Here is a 23,410-nt window from a genome sequence, read left to right as displayed (position 1 = left end):
TGGTCCCTATGTTTCTTTCTCCTCTCTTCGCATGCCTTAGTGACTGCTACCCACATGTTACTGTTTGCTGTGCTGTCGCTCCTATCTTGGTGGAGACAACCTCATGGAAAATCTCTTCCAGGCACTTTTCCTGATTGCGTATAGTGTGCAGTGTAGCTAGTTGGTTATTTAGTCCAGGAATTTATTTCTTGAGGGAGTCAATTACTTGGCACTTCATAAAAGCGTACTCCCCTCTGGATTCTCTGCAGATCCAAGATGACCCACATCCTGTATGTCACACACGCAGTAAGCTTAACATCCACACTGACATCGTGATTCAAGTGTGAGTTGAAGAATGGTTTTAATTTTTTTTTGAGAATGTACCTTGATCGGAAAATAATTACTTCCTACTGTCAAAATCTCACTCCACGTCTCCAAATATAATAAAAAATTTAACTTGTAATAGAGTTAATTATGTACAGTATAACCTGCAGGGTCTGTCCTGAGGGGAGAAAGCTGAACTTTACACAAAGAAAATCCAGCCTCCACTTCAGCTGTATGTAATGGAACTGAAGCCGCTCCCACAATTACAATTGAAATTAAAGTCTAAACAATTAACCTCCTCCCCCGTGAAACGGGTTTATTCATGAATAAAGTTGTTTACAGCAGCAAACAGTAAAAGTGAGATTGAAATTGGTCCAAAAAACAGTAGTCTGGAACTGATTTGCAAAACTTTAAAACAGATGAACAGCCGAATGAGATCCATTTAACATCTTTTTTGCAGACCTTGAGATAAAAATATTTTTCTGAAAAAGTAACAGACTTATTTTTCAGCAAACAATCCAAATACAGTCTCTGCAGGAATTAAGTAGGTGTACACCCAGAGAGCTGCTTTCTGTCACTGTGTCTCATGACAAGACAGAATTTCTCGTATATAAAAGCAGGGAAGTCTTGCTACAGCTATACAGGGTATTGGTGAGGCCACACCTGGAATACTGTGTGCAGTTTTGGTTTCCATATTTAGGAAAGGATATACTTGCTTTGGAGGCAGTTCAGAGAAGGTTCACTAGAATGATTGCGGAGATGAGGGAGTTGACTTATGAGGAAAGGTTGAGTACGTTGGGCCTCTACTCCTTGGAATTCAGAAAAATGAGAGGTGATCTTATCGAAATGTATAAGATTATGAGGGGGCTTGACAAGGTGGATGCAGAGAGGATGTCTCCACTGATGGGGGAGACTAGAACTAAGGGGCATAATCTTCGAATAAGGGGCCACCCATTTAAAACTGAGACGAGGAGAAATTTCTTCTCTCTGAGGGTTGTAAATCTGTGGAATTTGCTGCCTTAGAGAGCTGTGGAGGCTGGGATATTGAATAAATTTAAGACAGAAATAGACAGTTTCTTAAACAATAAGGGGTTATGGGGAGCGGGTGGTGAAGTGGAGCTGAGTCCATGATCAGATCAGCCAGGATCTTATTGAATGGCGGAGCAGGCTTGAGGGGCCGTATGACCTACTCTTGTTCCTATTTCTTATGTTCTTATAAAATATGCTATATTTTTCTACTTATAAAAAGCTTTTTTTTTTAAAGGCCCTGATTTGAAGGTCACTCTGCAAAACAGAGGTGCTGTACTTGAACAATGATGTCCGCTCATGGGGCGGAAGCTAAAGGGGAGATGTGCTGCGTGGCGTGCTGGCATTTTTTTTCTTCGGCTGACTCACCGGTCGGCCCGTGTCATGTGGTCCGGGCCGCCATCGTGCAGCCCGGCACTCCATCTCGGTGCTGGGCTGCGGCCCTGGCACCACGCAGCCCTGGTGGCCCAGTGGAAGCCTTCAAATGGCCATGTAGAGTTCACAGCATCCCTCCCCTTTAACAGAAAGGGAGGGGCTTTGAAACACGGCTTCTCTGCGTAGTGCTGCCATACCCGCCCGAGTAGCACCCACTGAACTCGCCCCAAAGCGAAGTGGAGCGTGTGATATCTGACAATGTCACTGCCTTTGCAGGCATTTCACGCGGGAGGCAGTTAGAGTTATGCCATTTGCTGCAGACAGACCTGTTGACGACCTTCATCACAGGAACAGTATTGCCCTCAACTTTTCTGTCTCTGTCTCAGACGGCCCCACGGGGACATCTACAATAGAAGATCATTTGCAGCACATGGATGCATCAAATGATGATTGAGAAGCCACTGCTCAAGTTGACAGATTCATTCATTCTCTTTCCCATTTGAACAGCAACAGCTGTATGATTGGGCTGCCCAATTTTATCATATTGCTGGATTCGCAAAGTCTAGGAGGTCATTGACTGTATTCACCTGGCTATTTGAACCCCTCAACACAATTGTGCACAGGCAGCAAGCTTCTCTTGTAAGCAAGGTCTGAGAGGTCTGCATTGGTGGGATGCTGATAAACAACGCTACCTAAGTTCCTGCTTCTTCACTACCACCACCTCACATATGCACTGTGAGTAATCTAATGCTACCTCCTCAAATTCACTATCTAATTCATCCATGGTAAATGTAACTGCCCTGATACTTGCAGTGAGTGATGTCTGTGATGCAGGATACTTTGAGGTGCTGTTTGCTTTTGTGTCACCAGGATTGCTGGTTGTTTCCTGGGGCAAGCTTCCAAAGACTGTCCATGTTACAGTGCTGACTGAAGAACACTCGTTCAGTTAGTGCTTACATGGCAATATACTGTGTGTCATGCTGTTGTGCTTGGGTACATGCCAATGAGAAGAAAAATAATGGCTGGGGAGGCCTCTGACTTTACCTTGCTCCACTTCCTTTATGCTCTCCGTGCCAATTATTTCTGGTATGGCCTCCTTGTATAAATTTGGGCCCTCCTCCCATAGAAGGTGAACTAGATGGTCCTTGGTCTTTTTTTTTGTCTAGCAATTCCTATGTTCCGAAGATTCATTAGTAGTTTTAAGGCCATTTCGGTGAGGATTTTCTTAATTTTTGCGTGTGTTTTTTTCTGATTCCGCTTGGCTTTTCAAGACCCTTTATGGTAATTGTCCTGCTGCTCCATTAGTGTCACCAATGGGTTTCCTGTGGGAGTTGCCCATCGCAGCTTTTCAGAGGTTAAAAGTGAAACTGAAGGATGAATGCAAGTTAGGCCAGGCTCCATGAAGGTCCCTTTTTGCTCACCATCTGGAACCTGTGCACACTCCTCTCCTGAATAAGGAGCACCAGTTCTTTCCCATTCAGACCTGATGCTGACCAGCACACTATAATCAGCCCCATGTAGTTTATTAGCTGTGTGTGTGTGTGTGTGTGTGTGTGTGGGGGGGGATGATGGAGTTGACGCCTTGTAATGTATTCCAGCCATTGTGTATTTGTTTGCTGTAGCTGATTATTGTATCTCTGTACAGGTACTAATTGATACTGCATCAATGTTTGAACCATCAGAGGAGTAATTCTTTCACTTTAAAAAAAAAAGAATTTGCCATCACACAGTTAATACATTTTGTATTGCAACAAGTGGAATTCAAAATTTGGGTCATTTGTTCCTTGATGTATCTAGGGCAGCAAACAATGGATATGGGGAAAGAGTGCTAACTCGGCAAGATTTCTGCAGATTCTGTACTGCAGTTGTTAATGGGAATTGTTTAATACATAATTCTGTCAGATAATTTCCTGTCAGAAACTGGCTTGTAAGGATTGCTGGGGTAGCAGAGTGAGTTAGCATAATATTTGTTCACCTCTGGGACACTGGTTCAGGTCGAGTCCACAGTCATTGGTTGAAAGTTTCTTCACCTTTGCTTTAGCTGAAGTAAAAGGATTTTAGGGCAGTCTCAATTCAGTTACTTGCAGATCTGGACCTGCAACACATTAAAGTAGAGTGGGGGAGGAAGAGAAGAGTTAGAATTGCTACTCAGCATCTAGCTGTCGGGTTACTTGATACTGAATGGCCGTTGCCTAAAAGTGTTTTATTTCCCTGCACCTTCATCGTGATGTGTACAATATTTACCAATTTTTTTTCTGATGAGATTGACAACAAAAAAATGAAAGGTAAAAAGCAGATTTTAAGGCCACAATACATTTGCAGAGTTAGTGCAGCATTTAACTTTTATCGAGCAATGTTGAAGATCTGACAGGAATGGATACCTGGAAATGATTACCAGGCTGGAAACATAGAAAATAGGTGCAGGAGTAGGCCATTCGGCCCTTCGAGCCTGCACCGCCATTCAATAAGATCATGGCTGATCATTCCCTCAGTACCCCTTTCCTGCTTTTTCTCCATACCCCTTGATCCCCTTAGCTGTAAGGGCCATATCTAACTCCCTCATGAATATATCCAAGGAACTGGCATCAACAACTCTGCGGCAGGGAATTCCATCGGTTAACAACTTTGAGTGAAGAAGTTTTATCCTCATCTCAGTCCGAAATGGCCTACCCCTTATCCTAAGACTCTGTCCCCTGGTTCTGGACTTCCCCAACATCGGGAACATTCTTCCTGCATCTAACCTGTCCAGTCCCGTCAGAATCTTATACATTTCTATGAGATCCCCTCTCATCCTTCTAAACTCCAGTGAATAAAGGCCCAGTTGATCCAGTCTCTCCTCAGATGACAACCCAGCCATCCCTGGAATCAGTCTGGTGAACCTTCGCTGCACTCCCTCAATAATAAGAACGTCCTTCCTCATCTGTAAACTTGGAGATATCACACTCAATTCCTTCATCTAAATCGTTAATGTATATTGTAAAGAGCTGAGGTCCCAGTACTGAACCCTGCGGCACTCCACTAGTCACTGCCTGCCATTCTGAAAAGGACCCATTTATCCCGACTCTCTGCTTCCTGTCTGCCAACCAGTTCTCTATCCACGTCAGTACATTATCCCCAATACCATGCGCTTTGATTTTGCACACCAATCTCTTGTGTGGGACCTTGTCAAAAGCGTTTTAAAAGTCCAAATACACCACATCCACTGGTTCTCCCTCGTCCACTCTGCTAGTTACATCCTCAATTTGTCAACAGCAAATGAGTGGTTCAAATGGCATCTAGAACATTCACAGGGTTGTGAATCTTTGGAATATTCTACCCCAGAGGGCTGTGGATGTTCAGTCACTGATTATATTCAAGACCAAGATCGATAGATTTTCAGGCACTAAGGGAATCGAGTGATAGGGTGGGAAAAGTGAAGTTGATGTACAAGTTTAGCGATTATCTTACTGAATGATGGAGCAGGCTTGAGGGGTTGTCTGACCTACTCCTGCTCCTATTTCTTGTGTTCTTATGAAGAAAGCTGTAGCAGTATATAATCATTGTAATCCCTAGAATGTATGACCCAGAAATCCCGGTCGGCTGCTTCCCGCAGGCGATCGGGTAAAAAACTTAAAAAATAAACTCATTTACCTGAAGCTGCTGCGCCCACGTGAGTTCCCGGTCGCGTGCACGTCAGGACGTGCGCTGGGCTGGAGCTGCAGTCACATGGCTCTGAGCAGCCAATCAGGTAAAATATTTTCTCATTCATAGTAATGGGAACTCCGTAAGTTGGAGTTCCCATTATTATGAATGAGAAACCCCCCCCCCACCCCAAACCACATAAAACATTAATAAAAAATAGAAAATAGAAAACATACACTACATATTTAACATTAATTTAAATTAGTTATTTATGTATTATTAAAAATATATATTTTTCCAATTTTTAAAATGTTTTTAAATTATGCTTTAAAATAAATTTAACGTAGTGACAGGGTTTTTTAAAATAAAGTGTTTTTTAAATTTTATTTTCTACGTTTTAAGTGTGTTTTAAAACTCTTACGCCTGTAAAAGTAGGCTATGTGCCTGCTTTTATCAGGCGCAAAAGTTTTCAGGACATTTGCTGGGCAAGATATGGGTAAATATCGCAATCTTGCCCTTGCGAATGTGCTGGCTGCCCAGATACGGAAGCTTGACAGATTGGAAAAGCTGGTTTTCAGCACACGCGCATTGTGTACTGAAAACCGGCTTTTGCAGTGCCTTCCCAGGTCCGTACACATTCAGTATGGACCTGGGAGGCCGGAATTTCTGCCCCATAACATTGTTTTCAGACCTGTAATAATTGTTCTTTTTAATCAATGTCTTTGCCCTTTCTCCCCTGACTTTTACTGAGGTCCCATTTTACAGGTGATGGCAGCCCTCAGAACCTTCCTTTTGACACCATTCTTCATGCATGAACCTTGACAATGAGTGTCAATGGGTTACTTGATTTTGAAGAGGGAGGGGCACGTCACAGCCAAGCCCATCGGTATCCTCACCTGGAGGCCGTCTGCACATGTTCCAGCAGGGATCCCAGAAGAGAAATCAGTAACAGGGTCCCTGTCTGTATTTTGTTTTAATCGCTCCCTTTTCGAGCTCCGGAGGATTGGAACAACCCGATTGCCATCCCAGTGGAGAAGTTTTGAGTTTTAAATGAAGATTACTTTTGGTTAACGCAAGAGCAGACACCGGCTGTCGTTGTTTTATACTCCCTTTGTAATGATTGTGGAAGGTTAAACATTTCACATTGTTCTTGGAAGTTTATTGGGAATTCATCTGGATTTGATTCCCAGGTTATTCTGTGTTGAGTGTTTGTGATATATAGAATAAAAATGTATATAGTGGGTGATCTAGTTTTGAGACTTAATGTTTATTAATTATTATTATTGATTGGGTTCCAAGAGTGCTTGCAGTTGGTATCTTCTTCTCCCACTAAATAACATGCGGCGCCTTCAGCCTGCCCAGGTTAAGATGTGTTGTGTGTGTATGTGTGGGTTTTTTTACTCCCTTGCCTGCATTTTGTACATCTGGTGTCAATAGAATACATCATTTTTTTTATTTTTGAAGTTATCTTTATTTTTAAACAACAGGTTTGCAATTGTAATTGAGCTTTTGATGTATTTTAGTAAGAATAGTTGGCATCATAAAATGGATCTTAGTGTACATATTTATATCTTGCAGATCTTTATCTTTGTGTTAAACCATGGCTGGACATGATGCCCTGACCAATGAGTGCCCTCTTCTGTTGCCTCAGAACAGACAGAAGACTGTATTTGATGGCTTCATTATGGTTAAGGTACGGTGTATTAGGTATGATTGGTAAATACCAGCATTACTAACAAGATTGAATTGCAGGTTACGAAGAACATGACTGTGAGGGAATATTGTCATTGGAAAAAGATACCTCCCCACTCCCCCCCCATCCCCACTCTCTCCACCATAGAATTGTAGAGTTTTGCACACATCATGTCTAAAAGAGCTATCTGCTCTGTCTCATTCTCCTACCATTTCTCCATACCCAGTTACATTTTTATTTTTCAAATATTTGCCACTTCCCTTTTCAATGCATTCTCCCTATGCTACTATTTCTGATGGGGCATTCTATCTCCTAATATGCTGCATTAAAAAAAGGAAGCCCTAACTTTTTCCTTCATATTTTTGGTGATACTCTTTAAATTTATGTGTTCTGGTTACTGATCAGTAGAAATAGTTTTTCCCTATTTGTTATCAAAACCCTTCATATGGCTCAATTTTTCCCAAAGCATTTTTTGGGCGTACTTGAAGAGTTACCCAATTTTTTTTTTGGGGGGGGGAGGGGGGGGGCTCCAAGTATGGCAAAAAAAAGTGTTGTAAGTTTTGCTGTTGGATCTCTTCATTTTGGCGTGGCCTAACCCGAGGGGGGGTGGAGCCTTGATCTGCACCAAAAAGATCGGGCTGCCATGGTAACCAGGGACACAATGCGAGCTGAGGCTGCAAAGTGAAGCATACAGCTACCTCCCAACACATTAAAAGAATTGGAAAACACATAGCACCACCTTACCTCCAACTCCGCCTGAAGGCTGTCCGGTCTTCTCGGTAGCCGGTTTGGGTCTCTCTTCTCTCTCTCCTCTTCCCCCTGCTCCTGACCGAACTGTGTGTGTGAACCGGGGACTGAAACTGGAACCGGACAGCCTTCCTGTGTGTGTAAACCGGGGACCGACTCTCTCGTGACCGGACTGTGTGTGTGAACCGGGGACCGAGAATGGAACCGGACAGCCTTCGGGCGGGGTTGGAGGTAAGTTGCTGCTATGTGTTGTTCAATTCTTTCAGTGTGTCCGGGCATCTGTTGCACCGCTTTCCTTACCTGGGCCGATTTCCTTAACTCTAGGGAAGGTTTTTCAGGACAGGCCACAAACGCTGGCCTAATCAGAACTGGAGTAACTCTCAGCTGGCCAAACTTCCCTAAATGGCCGGAAGTGGCGTAAGTGGCTGGTTACGCTCCCTTTGGCTGAAAAAAAAACTGACTTAAAAAATTCGTAACTAACTGAGTTACGCTGGTTCAAATTGATTGGGGAAACTGGGGATTTTTAATTTAGGCCAAAAAAAGCAGCCTGCTCCAAAAAAAAACGGCACAAACACCGGGGAAAATTGGGCCCATAATTTTTAACATCTTGATCAGATCTCCTCTAAATCTTCTTTTGTTTTAATGAAAAGAGCCTCAATTTCTCCATACTCCCCTCATAACTAATGCTTCTCATCCTGCTAGATCTCTTGTGCATTGTCTCTGTGGCCTGAACATCATTCCTAAAGTAGGTGCCCAAAATTGTACATCGTCTTCTGACTACGGCTTTAACTGAAGATTTGCATAGGTTTAACATCACCTTTGTCCTTCTACTTTTAAAGCTATCTGCATCGCAAGTCCCTAATTCTTTCTGTTCCTGCATTCCTTTCAAAGCTTTAGCACTTTGTTTCTATTTCCTCTCCTTATTTGTCCTCCCAGAATGTGTTGCCTCGCATTTCATCTGACATCCATCTGCCCATCTACCCATGTCCTCCTGGAGTTGCTTATAGTCCTCTTCAGTTAACCAAGCTCTTTATTTTTGTGTTGTCTGCAAATTTTGATGATATGCTTCCTATACCCAAATCAAGATCATTTTATATAAAATATCATTATATAAAAGATATTTAGAGAGAGAGAAGAGCAGTGATCTCAAAATTGACTCCTCGACGACATTGCTATAAGATTTTACAGTCTGTAAAACATCCAGTAACGATTTCTCTCTGTTTTCTGTCATGTAAGTAACTTCTTAGCCATGCTCCCACATACCCTTTTAATAACATGTGTCTTAATTTTGCACACTCAGGACCCTTGGGTCAGGGATGGGTTACAACATTGTAACCCCATTTTCTACCCCACACTTTCTGCAATTACAGGCCCTTTGAAGCATGCGAATGTGGAATCAACTGTGTAAAGTAAAATGTTCCAGCAATTATCCGTTTTATATTTCTAGCAATTGAATTAGTGGTTAGTACTAAATTGTAAAGTTTATTTGTCCGGCTTTGATTCTGAACACAAATTATACAGGTACGCGCCTAAAATCTGGAACTCTCAGGACCGAGGCCGTTCCGGATTCTGGGCTTTTCCGAACTTTCGATTTGCTTTCTGACATCACAAATCCGAAAACACCCGACTCCAGGTTCGGGTATTTCTGGATTTCGGAACGTCAGAAAGGGGGGTGGGGGGGGAGGAAGGGGTTCCCTGCCGAGGATCTGTTCGGGCCGCCCGGGGCCCGTCGAGGTCGTCGTCGGGCTGGCCAGGGCCCCGTCGAGGAGGAGGTCGTCGGGTGTGGCCCCACTGAGGAGCTGTTCGCGCCAGGTGGGGCCCCGCTGAGTAGATTGTCGGGCGGGGTCCCGTCGCAGAGGAGGTGTTTGGGTGGGCCGGCGAAGAGGCCCTGAGATAAGGGCAGCGACGGCGAGGCAAGGCCTGAGGTCGGGCAGCGGTGGCGCCCCGAAGCTGGCGGGTCCGGATTCCAGAACATTTTACGGATTCCGGATGCCCTGCCACCGATCATTCCAGCTTCCAGAATTCCGGCTTCTCAACGATGCACCTATATTGAAATCTCTCTTTCTCTGGGAGTGCCATTTTTTTGAAGCCCACCATGAGCCTCAATGAATGAATACATCCCAGCACAAACAGAATCAGGTTAGCGTTGAGTAAAATGTAATTTCTCTTGCCTAATGAGTAATTTTCTCTGCACTCAGTGTAGAGAACAATTCTAAAACTTTGTGAATTTTTTTTGTATATGTCTTACAAAAATAATTTGAAAGCTGCAAAGGAGATTTTTACCATTGTTCAAAAAATTCAGTTGCACTTCCGTACAAAAGCATTTAGTGCCAACTTCCCAGAACTATCTAAAGGATTTTTTAACCGATGATTCAGAGAGTGAAAATTTGTCACCTGAGATTTCCTTCCATTATTATTGTGGTACCACATATTTTGATTGCTGGAAAAGCACAACTTTGCTTTTGCTCAGTTAAAAATAATAGGGTATAAAATACTTAAAAAAAAACTCTAAGTTATCTGGACAATGTTTATGCCAGGTTGGTTGAACAGAATTAACTTTTTAACTGTGGTTCTTTGGTAATCTGGTGCTCGACTGGTAGAGTACAACCTCTATTATCCAAGCTTCCTTTAACGAACTCTATTCTTGATTATGAGAATATCTGTGGATATTGGGAGACAATAGTTGAGCTGCCTGCATTTCAATTGGTTTGCTCCAAGATTAGTTGGTGCTGGGACCATTGAGCTGCATCACACAATTGCTTGTAAATCCAGCCACTGGACCCATGAGGGCTGAATGAAAATGTTGCTCTGGTGGCGATCAATGTCCCCTCAGCTATGAAAATCTGTGCTAAAGGCAGTTGTGCCGACATTCAGTTATTGTGTCAGCAGCTTTTGCAGCACTAATCTCCGAGGAACTGCTGACTCCAAATTCAGTAGAGATACTGCCTGTTTAAATGCACTTCTGCATTGGTGAATGGAGCAGGTCCTGAACATACTGCCGGCTTGAGCCACTCCTCTCACTGGTACAGAAGAGCATTTAAACAGACAGATTCTCTCATGGTTATAAAATCGGCAGCTCCACTGAACAGTGGGGGTGAGCGCACGCTGCCTTTAAGTTTCATCTCTGTATCTTGGACGACTGTGATTGCCTTTGAAGGAGTGTTTTTGACTAGTTTTTATTGGTCTGGCAGCTGGAGTTGTAGGCAGATGCTTGCAGGACTTGTGATAGATCAGTTGTTTTTGCCAACAGAGTGAAGTGCTACTGAGGGATCTCGGTTATTCACCAATTTATTATCCATCAGGGAATGGGTGGCCCACTCTTTGGGATATAATCGAGGTTCTTTTTACTAATATCATGTACATTAGGTTAAAGGAACATTTCCCTCATTGTCATTAGGAAAAAAAAAACTGAGATTGCCATGGATTATTTAATAAATATAATCTTTCTTTTGGCTGTATATTTCCAGGACAAGGAGTTTCGTGTAAGGATATTGTTACCTGAAGAGAAACATCTGAGAAATGCAAGGTGTGGATTTGTCTGTATTAATTATGTAGCATTTGCACAAAGTGTTTAGATATGTCTCAGCTTGGCTCATCTGGTAGCACTGTGGGTGCAAGTCCCCTCCAGGGTTTGAACTAATCTAGGCTGACATTTCAGCGCAGTACTGAGGGAGTACTACAATGTTAGGTGCCATCCTTCGATTGGACACTAAACTGAAGCCCCATCTAAGTGTTCAGGTGGCTGTTAAAGATTCAATGTCCCTTTTTGAAAGAAAGACTTGCATTTATATAACACCATTCACAATATCTGAATGTCCCAAAGCAGTTAACAGCCAATGTAGTAGTTTTGAAGTATCGTCGCTGCTAAGAAATGTGTCAGCCAATTTGTGCACAGCAAGGTCTCACAAACAGCAATGAGATAATAACCAGATAATCTGTTTTTTGGTGTTGGTTAAAGGATAAATACTGCCCAGGACACCAGTGAGAACTTCCCTGCTCTTCTTCAAATAGTGCCCTGGGATCTTTGATGTCCGCCTGAGAAGCTAGACGGGGGTCTCGGTTTAACGTCTTGTCCGGAAGTGCAACTTTTCCTGAAGTGTCGGCCTGTATTATGTACTAAAGTCTCTGGATTGGGCTATGAACCTAGATCCTTCTGACTTAGTGGTGACATGCTATCACTGAGCCACGGCTGACGAGTGAAGAACATCTACGAGGAGGGGTTGTTGTCCTGCTGTTCTGACCAATGCTGCCAATTTAAAAACTATTAATTGGTTATGCATTTTATTGCTGTTTGTGGGATCTTGCTATGTGCCAGTTGGCTGATGCACTTGTTTACATGACAGTCGAAGCAATTCAAATAGTCATATATGTGAAAGATTGAGACATTTTTCAGCGACACAATAAGGTGCTATATAAATCTGTCTTTTTAAGATCATCAATGCAAGCAGTTGTGTTTATTTATAGGTAGCCTCTAGGATCTTGCACTAAATCTAGGTTATGGGAATGTACCGGTTGTATCTTGTAAGATAACTAAACAGGTTAACCCTTTGTCATAACTGGAAACTATACAAGGAAAACATCAAGAAATTGAAGGAAAAATATCTATCAGATGCAGGAGGTCTGAAATGAAAACAGAAAATGTTGGAAATGCACAATTGTCATTGAGGTCTTGCAGTTGATTCTAAAACATTATTAATCTGTTGGGGCAGATTTGAGCACTGGGAGCCCTCCACAGGTGGCCTTTAGACTTGTAGACAGGTTGCATGAATTCTGCTGGTGCCTTTTGTGAAGTTCTTTGTGCATTCTACCAGTCCACATTTGAGGCCTTGGGATGACTTCACCACTGTTGCAGCTCCTGTTCATCTTGGGGAGCTCTGGTGTGCAGGATTGTTTGGTGCCTCAGGAGGGGGATACTCTGGTTCCCACTGTCTCACTGTTGATCGCTCTTGCATGCATGTTCTCTCGCTCTCTTGTGAGCGCTCTCTCTTCTGGAATGGGAGGCTGCAAGAGGGAGCGAAAAGGGGTATGGGTTTTTCACGTCCGGTGCTGGATTAGATGAAGGGAAGTTTATGGTAGAATTTTTCATTTTTGGGCATTATTGAATTTTCAAACTTCTCACTTCGGAGAGTTTGGAGTCGAGCCTCCGCTGGTTATAGCAGCGCAATCCAAGCGGAATTGGCTGAACCTGCACAGAATATCGGGTAATTGTAAACGTAAGTGAGTTGCATCCAAAACCACTTGCGCTTGTGTTTTCCGCGATCTTTTACACTGGTTCAAGATTCAGTTTGCCCAAATCAGGTCCCGTCCACAAAACTGGCCACACCCCCAAGTCGAATTTTGGAGATTTCGGGGATTGTGTGGTTCAGAAAGGCTCTTCAGATTGAGCTCATTTTCTTAGGCGCACAAGCGCGAGTAGGATTTTTTTTTAATTCACATTATTTACCAAGAATCTGACTAGTGTACAACAATTAAACTATTAAATGGTTCAGTATCGTTTTTTTTGTCATTTTCAGTGATTTCCAACAGTCTGTCGACTCTGGATCAGTTCCTATGGACTGGAGGGTAACTAATGTAACACCACTTTTTAAAAAAGGAGGGAGCGAGAAAATGGGGAATTATAGACCGGTTAGCCTGACATCAGTAGTGGGGAAAATGTTGGAATCAATTATTAAAGCAGCGCATTTGGAAAGCAGTGACAGGATCGGTCCAAGTCAGCATGGATTTATGAAAGGGAAATCATGCTTGACAAATCTTCTAGAATTTTTTGAGGATGTAACTAGTAGAGTGGATAAGGGCGAATCAGTGGATGTGGTGTATTTGGACTTTCAAAAGACTTTTGACAAGGTCCCATACGAGATTAGTGTGCAAAATTAAAGCACATGGTATTGACGTGGATAGAGAACTGGTTGGCAGACAGGAAGTAGAGAGAAGGGATAAACGGGTCCTTCTCAGAATGGCAGGCAGTGACTAGTGGAGTGCCGCAGAGCTCAATGCTGGTACCCCAGCTATTTACAATATACATCAATGATTTAGATGAAGGAATTGAGTGTAATATCTCCAAGTTTTCAGATGACACTAAGCTGGGTGGTGGTGTGAGCTGTGAGGAGGATGCTAAGAGGCTGCAGGGTGACTTGGACAGGTTAGGTGAGTGGGCAAATGCATGGAAGATGCAGTATAATGTGGATAAATGTGAGGTTATCCACGTTAGTGGCAAAAACATGAAGGCAGAATATTATCTGAATGGTGGCAGATTAGGAAAAGGGAAAGTGCAACGAGACCTGGGTGTCATGGTACATCAGTCATTGAAAATTGGCATGCAGGTACAGCAGGTGGTGAAGAAGGCAAATGGCATGTTGGCCTTCATAGCTAGGGGATTTGTGTAAGGAGCAGGGAGGTCTTAATGCAGTTGTACAGGGCCTTGGTGAGGCCTCACCTAGAATATTGTGTTCCGTTTTGGTCTCCTAATCTGAAGAAGGACGTTCTTGCTATTGAGGGAGTGCAACGAAGGTTCACCAGACTGATTCCCGGGATGGCGGGACTGACATATGAGGAGAGACTGGATCGACTGGGCTTGTATTCACTGGAGTTTAGAAGAATGAGAGGGGATCTCATAGAAATGTATAAAATTCTGATGGGACTGGACAGGTTAGATGCAGGAAAGAATATTCCCGATGTTGGTAAAGTCCCAGAAGCAGGAGTCACAGTCTAAGGATAAGGGGTAAGACATTTAGGACCGAGATGAGGAGAAACTTCTTCATTCAGAGAGTTGTTATCCTGTGGAATTCTCTACTGCAGAGAGTTGTTGAAGCCAGTTCGTTAGATATATTCAAGAGGAAGTTAGATGTGCCCCTGATAGCTAAAGGGATCAAGGGGTATGGAGAGAAAGCAGGAAAGGGTTACTGAGGTGAATGATCAGCCATGATCTTATTGAATGGTGGTGCAGGATCGAAGGGCCAAATGGCCTACACCTGCACCTATTTTCTATGTTTCTATGTTTGAATCAGGTTACTCACAGGTGGAGAACTGGCCACACTTATTAAAAATGCTTATTTTTGGGGATAACCCCAATTTCAGCTGTACTAATAAAACTGCACCAGGTTACCACTCTTCAGTACATCAAGGAATACTTTTTAATGGAAAGAAAAAAATGATTACGTCCGATTATGCTGTCCAATTGCGCTGGTTCATGGAAGATTTTAAGTTTGTGATTATGCAAATGAGTTTTTGCGGCAAATTGAAGCCTAACCTAATCAGTGTCATTTCAAGCTAATTTTGGGGGCAATTTCATAATTGCGCGCAAAGTGGAAATTCTAACCCTTCATTTTTAAGTTATAACAACAATAACTTGCATTTATATAGCGCCTTTTAATGTAGGAAAATGTCCCAAGGCGCTTCACAGGAACGTAATCGGAACAGAATTGACATCGAGCCATAGAAGCAGATTTTAAGATAGGTGATTAAAATCTTGGTTAAAGACGGTCTTAAGAAGTGCAGAGGTTTAGGAAGGCAATTCCAGAGCGTGGGGTTAAACAGCTGACAGCATGGCCGCCAATAGTGCTGTGAAGGGAGTGGCGGATGCACAAGAGACCAAAGTTGGAGAAATGCAGGGTTCTTGGAAGGTTATAGGGCTGGAGGTGGTTAGAGATAGGGAGGGTCGAGGCTATGGAAGGATTTGAACTCTAGGATGAGAATTTGAAAATCAAGGTGTGGTGGATCAGGAGTTCATGTAGGTCAGCGATCACAGAGGTGATGGGTGCGTGGGATTCGGTGCGATTTAGGATACAGGCAGCAAGAATTTTGGATGATAAGTTTATGGAGGGTGAAAGATGGGAAGCTGGACAGGAGCACATTGGAATAATTGGGTCTGGAAGTAACAAAAGCTTGGTTGAGGGTTTCGGCATAGGAACTTGGAGAATCATTTTTCTTGCAATTTGATTGGGCAGAAGCCTTCAGCGGGGAATCTTTGTGGAATACGATTGGTGAATAATGAAAGTAAAAAATAACTAATTTGAAAACAGCCAATGAGAAAGAAGAAAATCGATGGATATTCATGAGAGATACTACAGTTACAACGTTCACTACTGACAGAATGAATATTATTCCAATTAAATATTGTATGAAAGGTGACTAGGCTTGTATATAATTTTGAAAACGCTAGTTTCAGTAGACTAGATGAAGTAATGAATGAGCTTGAAGCGTGCGTTAGCTGTGAAATATGGAATAGAATCCCATTCAGTCCAAGATGGAAGACTTATTTTCCAGTAACTTTGGGGAATCAGGTACTGTAACACGACACTACAGTAGTAGGTGTATTTTATTGGCTGATTTTGGACTTAAATGTTAAGTTATTTCAATTGAGGTTACACAGATTATCAAAATTTGATTGACAACCTTGTAGAGTTTCCAAATGCAGTAAATTCTACTTAAGAATAGTTTTAAAATAATACTCCAGCCTGCCCATTTAAGGACTTAAATATGTTTTAACGAATTCAAATTCAGCAGGTCAAGTTCCAGAGGTAATTTTCTTGACTATTATTACTGTTGTAAGCTTCCTCTTACTACACACTGATAATGCTTTTAAGCAGTTACCAACATTGGCTACTCCTTAGCCAAGTGGTGAGGCCTGCACCCTGGTATATTTCTTTCAAACTCTGCATTTATAACTTGTAAATGACAACGTTTGTATCATTTTATTTTTATGTTTTTAATCTGTTGAAGACTTCAGTGCAGTTGGCAGTTAAAACAAGCCTTGCGTGGATACCAGCACATTGTGAAACAGGTAATGTGCAAAGTAATGGCTTCAGTAGTAATAAAAATTTAGAGACTGTTATAAATTGTGTCTGAACAGTAAAAATCTATTTGAATGTGGTTTACCTTGCTGAATGAGAAAGGGGAGATAAATAGACTTTTAAAAATAAAATCAACATTTTGTTAATATTAAGACCGAGAGCAGCAGCAATTTTAATAAACATGAGGAGTCATCAGCCGATGGCAGGTTCAGTTAGAGTATTTCTAGGGCTACATTTAATTGTGCCTGCCACGCTTTCTATCCTGTTGCAAATTAAGGCTCAGATGTAGAGAATGTTTTATATAGTGAATCAAAGTAGACTAGCAACTTAAACACACAACGTTGATGATTAGATCTGTTACTTGGACTGAACAATGAAACCACGTGGTCAGTGTTCTAGCCAGAAGTGGCATGTGGCATTTATGGTTCATCTTCCAACGTTTCTTGACATTATTTATCAGCATAATAAATGAATGTAGCCTTATATATACTTGTAGCTTAGATTCCACTAGAGTTGTCCAGGAGGCTCTTTTCAGTTCGCATGGGTCCCTATTTATGTTCAAGGATTAGTCCAAATCCGAAGTCGGGAGTTCATAGCCCTGAGACAGCAGTGCTATTTCTGCGTAAAGATGTCTATCCCCTTCTGTTCAGGCGAGCAACTATGTTTAACTAAGCCTGTCAACTGGCTAGTACAAATGTTGTAATTAATTTCTGTTTATGAAGGCATTGGAAACCAGGAGGGTATTACTGCTATTTTTCTTATTTAATTTCCCCCCCCCCTCCCCAATCATGGCTATAAAATGTGTATGGAATAGGCGAGAAGCTCTCTCATATTTTGGCTGTTTATAATCTACTCTGGATTTGACTTCTGATGTAATTAATATATTGCCCCAACAGTTACCAGAAGAACATTTGACCATTTTACTTTCCTCCACCAGAGACTGCAACACTGCTCTGACCTGGTCAGTTTTATGTTGGAATTTAAGACTGTTTTGGTGAGTAAAAGCACTGTAAGGAGTGGTGCTTAAAGCATACAGCTCCATAAATCTGCATTCTTTCATTATGTTTATTTTTTCAACAGCTTGATTAATCGATTCTACACTCCAGCCAAAAATAACTCCGGTTTTTAGTTCCACCTTTGAGAGCAGAGTATAAATACTAGTCTAATTCAAGGTTTTGTTACATTTCCTGGTTATATTTCACTGTACAACTTTGGGGATAGAAATTTTATTAAAAAGTACAGCTAAGCCAGAAAATTATTATTGTATTTAAAAAGAAAACCCCAGCCCTTTTTAAATCTGATGCTAGCTTTTGCTATGTTATCATAGCTTCCAGTCTTGAAATATATCCAGCTTATCATTCCTGGAAAGAAGTTTTACAGGTACATTGTCACGGTGGGAGAAAGGGATGACATATTCCAGAATTTTTTTCACATTTTAATCTTTAAAAGTACATTTTAAAGGGGGAGGGAAGCAACCCTGGCAATGAAGTGACAACTTTCATCACATTAAACATTCTTGTTTGACTTACAAATAGTTTTGTATTTCTCTGGCTAGAGCACTCTGTTTTCACTGGGTGTAAGCCACTATTTTTGTCATCACATCTTCTTTCCTGATACAAAAAGATGTTGAGGGAGACTTCAATTCTATGGAAGGTCATCCCTAATTTCTCAATCATGTAAGGTTTTTTGAGTTTGAGAGAGATCAGCTTATGATCAGGAGATTCACGAGCTAATAGATCGCAAGCGCAGGGAATTTCTGAGCCATAAACAACAACCCAACTTGGGAGTACCAAAGCAGCATTACAGACAGCTCATGGCTGAGGTCCAACAAAAAACCCGGGACCTAAAGAACAGGTGGTGGATGGAGAAAGCACAGGAGATACAGCAGCTGACTGACAGCCATGATGTGTGAGGATTCTTCATCGCAGTCAAGGCCACCTTCGGTCCAAACATCCAAGGTCCCACCCAGCTGCTGGCCAAGAACAGGGAAACACTCATGAAGGACACCGAGGCAGTCAGGGCCCGCTAGAAGGAACACTTTGAAGATCTCCTCAATCAAGACTCTGCCTTTGACTCGAGTGTTCTCGACTCCATCCCGCAGCATGCTACCCATCACCACCTCAGTGAGACCCCAACACTGCACGAGGTAGAAAAAGCCATAAGACAGCTAAAAAAACAACAAGGCTACAGGAGCGGATGGAATCCCTGCTCAGGCACTGAAGTATGGTGGAGAGGCACTACTGGTGCGAATACATGACCTCATCTCTCTCATCTGGAGGGAGGAGAGCATGCTGGGAGATCTCAGAGATGCAGTGATCGTGACCATCTTTAAAAAAGGGGACAAGTCCGACTGCGGCAACTACAGAGGAATCTCCCTGTTCTCAGCCACTGGGAAAGTCGTCGCTAGAGTCCTCCTCAACCGTCTTCTCCCTGTGGCCGAGGAGCTCCTCCCGGTGTCGCAGTGCGGATTTCGTCCTCTACAGGGCACAACGGACACGATTTTTGCAGCGCGACAGCTGCAGTTAAATGCAGGGAACAGCGCCAGCCCTTATACATGGCCTTCTTCGACCTTACAAAGGCCTTTGACACTGTCTACCACGAGGTCTATGGAGCGTCCTCCTCCGTTTTAGATGCCCCCAAAAGTACGTCACCATCCTCCACCAGCTCCACGACGACATGCCGATTGTGATCCTTGCCAACAGATTCATCACAGACCCAATCCACGTCCGGACTGGGGTCCAGCAGGGCTGCGTCATCGCCCCAACCCTCTTCTCAATCTTCCTCGCTGCCATGCTCCATCTCACAGTCGTCAAGCTCCCCGCTGGGAGTGGAACTAAACTTCAGAACCAGTGGGAACCTGTTCAACCTGCGCCATCTCCAGGCCAGATCCAAGGTCCCCCCAGCCTCTGGCATTGAGCTACAGTACGCGGACGACGCCTGCATCTGTGCACACACACAGGCTGAACTCCAGGACATAGTCGACGTATTTACTGAGGTGTACGAAAGCATGGGCCTTACGCTAAAAATCAGTAAGATAAAGGTCCTCCACCAGCTTGTCCTCGCCACACAGCACTGCCCCATAGTCATCAAGATCCACGGCGCAGCCCTGGCCAATGTGGACCACTTCCCTTATCTCGGGAGCCTCCTATCAACAAGAGCAGGCATTGACGACGAGATCCAACACCGCGCCAGTGCAGCCTTCGGCCACCTGAGTAAGAGAGTGTTTGAAGACCAGGCCCTCAAAACTGCCACCAAGCTCATGGTCTATAGGGCTGTAGTAATACCCGCCCTCCTGTATGGCTCAGAGACATGGACCATGTACAGTCGACACCTCAAGTTGCTGGAGAAATACCACCAATTGTGTCTCTGCAAGATCCTACAAATCCCTTAGGAAGACAGATGCACCAATGTTAGCGTCCTCGACCAGGCCAACATCCCCAGTATTGTAGCACTGGCCACACTTGATCAGCTCCGCTAGGCAGGTCACATAGTTCGCATGCCAGACACGAGACTCCCAAAGCAAGCGCCCTACTCGGAACTCCTTCACGGCAAACGAGTCAAAGGTGGGCAGAGAAAACGTTACAAGGACACCCTCAAAGCCTCCCTGATAAAGTGCAACATCCCCACTGACACTTGGGAGTCCCTGGCCAAAAACCGCCCTAAGTGGAGGAAGTGCATCCGGGAGGGCGCTGAGCTCCTCGAGTCTCGTCACCGAGAACATGCAGAAATCAAGCGCAGGCAGCGGAAAGAGCGCGCGGCAAACTAGTCCCACCCACCCTTTCCCTCAACGACCATCTGTCCCACCTGTGACAGAGACAGTGGCTCTCGTTTTGGACTGTTCAGCCACTTAAGAACTCGTGTTAAGATTGGAAGCAAGTCTTCCTCGATTCCGAGGGATTGCCTATGATGATGATGATGATATGAATAAATTTTAATTATTGAGAGAAAAAATATTTAAAATGCAAGCAACTTAAATTAAATTAATGTAAGTCTTTTTAATGTAGAGTAGTCAAACAAAAAGGTTAAAAAACTGAGACATTTCAAGTGAGTAACGGAAGGAAATTTTCTTTTAATTTGGGGTGGAGGTGCAGGAGGATGGGCATTTAAAATATTCAGTGTACAAGCACAACAAGCAAAATTAGAATACTTTAATTGTTCGAAGAATCTGCAAAATGTGCCATTGCAAACCTTTAAAGCTTGCTATAATAACAGGATGAGCCTAACCAAATTAAACCCCAAGGGACTATGCAGGTATCAATCCAGTTAAAAGTGAAAATTGCTTTTATTTCTGAACATTGGCTTGTGTAAAATATAAATCAGGTGCCTCTTTTAAAAATGAGTACTTGCAGCTCTTGCAACATCTGAAATGAGCAGGAATGAACTGGTGAATAATCCATATGTCATGCACACAAAGATTTTTTGTATTATGATCACATGTTGGAAAAGCTCAGTGATTGAAGGAGCGCACTGTCTTTTCCTGACTCCCAAGTATGATGAGTGGGTGGTACTTCCAGCTGCAACTGACTACTGCAGAAGGAGCAATCGAAGAATAACATTTGGTCGTGGCAGCCAAAGCTGGAAATGTGTAGCAAAAATCACTAGTAAAATGGAACGGAGGTTGCTAATAAAGTCGGCCAACTGTTTAAATTCTTCAAAAAGTTAAATTTGCCACATGCGTATGATATAAAATATTAATCTGATTAACAGCTGGTGATCTGCTTTGAAGTTTTTGCCAAAGATACTTTATAACTAGCTGCTAGGTGGCCCAGAATTTACACAGCAAATGTTTTTTCTTTCCTCTTTTCCCTCGGTTGTGTAATGCCTCGCCCAGAAGGCTCAGTCAGGATCACAAATATGCTTTGAATAATTATTCCGTAGTGTAGAACACATTTTGGAACAGCACTTTTTTTTTTAAACCAGTAATTTGCATTTTTAAAGTGGGCTTTCTAGTTTCTCTTGACCTTGTACTTGAGTTTCTTTTTTAAAGAGTTAGCGATGGCCACGTGGATAGGCTGTCTTATCTATTCCATGAGCCAGGAGTGTTACACGTTGTGGAACAAACCTCCTTGAAACTGTAGTCGTCCCTTGTGACCCTCCCTGCTTGACTTACCCATGATTATGGAGCTTCATTTAATTGGAAGAATGAACAATGCTACATACAAAAGATGCATAACTTACTGTAGCAGCTACACTGGCAGCAATCGTTTGAAAATTAATCAATTTTGTCTCGTACAATTACATTTTTCAAGAAAAGTATATTGCTTTTTTACTTGTCGCAACGATGCTCCTAAAACTTCAGCCATTCACTTAAACATCCCTTTAACGCTTGCAATGTTCTTAAAGTCTTTGTATTCATTTAAACAAAATATTGGGAGCATAGGCTGATGCAGCGTCACTTCAGGTGGATGTTTGAGTTTAAAACCATGTAGGTTAGGTGAAGATAAACCTGCTGATTGTGTGGAACAGTTAAACTAGAGTAACGGTGTACAGTGAGAAGATCTTTAAAAAGGAAACTTAATCAGGCACTCAATGGCAGCCCATTTTACATCTCCCAATTTTTATTTCTGTTGAAGTCAATGAAAATAAAAATCGCGAGAGATGTAAAACGGGCTGCCAATTCTCTATCGCCCATTTTACACTATCGCACAGAGACCAGATCTACCCCAGAGAGTGCTGATAACCAGTTTACTCCAACAACATCAATCAAACATTGAGGTCACATATTTCAACAGTACAAGTTGAGGCATAAAAAGAATTATAATGGCAAGGCATGTACACTGCAATTCCTTACACTGACAAGTGTGCTTTGTCAGATTTCAAAAATGTTTGTGCTCTAACCATTTAAATTTTAAGTCAATACTTATTTAAATATTACCATCTGATACAAAAAAAAATTATGTCAATTGTGACTCCTAACAAGTACAATTTAAAACATAACCATTGAAGCATAATTGTTTCGCTCCAAATGCTGAATCACCTCACTTCAAATTGCTGGAAAATGAACCAAAAAGTGTCAAAAATCTAAATTTCCTGGAGCTGCATGCACTCGAAGCTCCATAGGAATTGAGTCTTAAACCATCAAAGCTCACTTTCTTCTTCAAAAATGTCTTATTCCACTGCTGCAGAAATTACACTTTTATGTACTTCATTTATCCCCCTTATTACACAATTATTTATAGCTACAGCTTAGCTTATGACTGGTTCATGTCCCACTACATTCCCATTGTAACTACTATACTTCATTTTGCATGTCATACATGAGGGCATTAGTTTTCAGAAAAAATGTTCAAATACAAAGTAATAGAGGAATTTAAATATTCAGTTGTTTTGAAGTATTGGCCTTGGTCCAGTATTGGAAGAGCAGAAATTTCCTCCAATTAAATATTAGGAAGACTGAAGCCATTATCTTAGCTTCCCGCCACAAACTCCATACCCTAGCCACTGACTTCAACCTTCTCCTTGGCCCCTGTCTGAGGCTAAACCTGACCATTTGCAAGCTAGCCGTCATATTTGTCCCCGAGCTGAGCTGCTGACCACATACCCTCTCCATCACCAAGATTGCCTATTTCCACCTCCATAACATCCCCTAACTCCACCTCTGCCTCAAGCTTCTTGCGAAAACCCTCATCCATGTCTTTGTTACCTCCAAGACTGGCCTATTCTCTCCTGGCCGTCGTCCCACCTTGCACCCTCTAACATTGAGCTAATCCAAAACTCTGATGCCCATATCCTAACTCTCACCAAGTCCTTTTCACTCATCATCTCTGTGTTTGCAGATCTACATTGGTTCCTGGTCCGGTAATGCCTCGATTTAAAAAATTCTCAACCTTGTTTTCAAGTCCTTCCATGGCCTCGT

The 23,410-nt window shown here is 42.6% G+C and overlaps 1 protein-coding gene across 3 annotated transcripts in view; it reads left to right on the top strand.

Annotated features, from left to right (window-relative positions):
- fancl (FA complementation group L) overlaps nucleotides 1-23,410 on the top strand; it is a 106,735-nt gene that overhangs the window by 15,845 nt on the left and 67,480 nt on the right. Inside the window, exons 2-5 of one of the 3 annotated variants that reach the window (XM_070889607.1) lie at nucleotides 6,904-7,018; nucleotides 11,233-11,291; nucleotides 16,484-16,544; nucleotides 17,492-17,548. In XM_070889607.1, the coding sequence (XP_070745708.1) occupies nucleotides 6,926-7,018; nucleotides 11,233-11,291; nucleotides 16,484-16,544; nucleotides 17,492-17,548 (270 nt within the window). In that variant the 5' untranslated portion in view covers nucleotides 6,904-6,925. Of the gene's footprint in view, nucleotides 1-6,903; nucleotides 7,019-11,232; nucleotides 11,292-16,483; nucleotides 16,545-17,450; nucleotides 17,549-23,410 lie in introns of all 3 variants that reach the window. The other 2 variants (XM_070889608.1, XM_070889609.1) reach the window with 2 other exon arrangements.

The sequence above is a fragment of the Pristiophorus japonicus genome, chromosome 9 (assembly GCF_044704955.1).
Source record: "Pristiophorus japonicus isolate sPriJap1 chromosome 9, sPriJap1.hap1, whole genome shotgun sequence".
Lineage (NCBI taxonomy): Eukaryota > Metazoa > Chordata > Chondrichthyes > Pristiophoridae > Pristiophorus > Pristiophorus japonicus.
The sequence above is the reverse complement of the archived record's forward strand: the minus strand, read 5'-3'. Positions and strand labels throughout refer to the sequence as shown.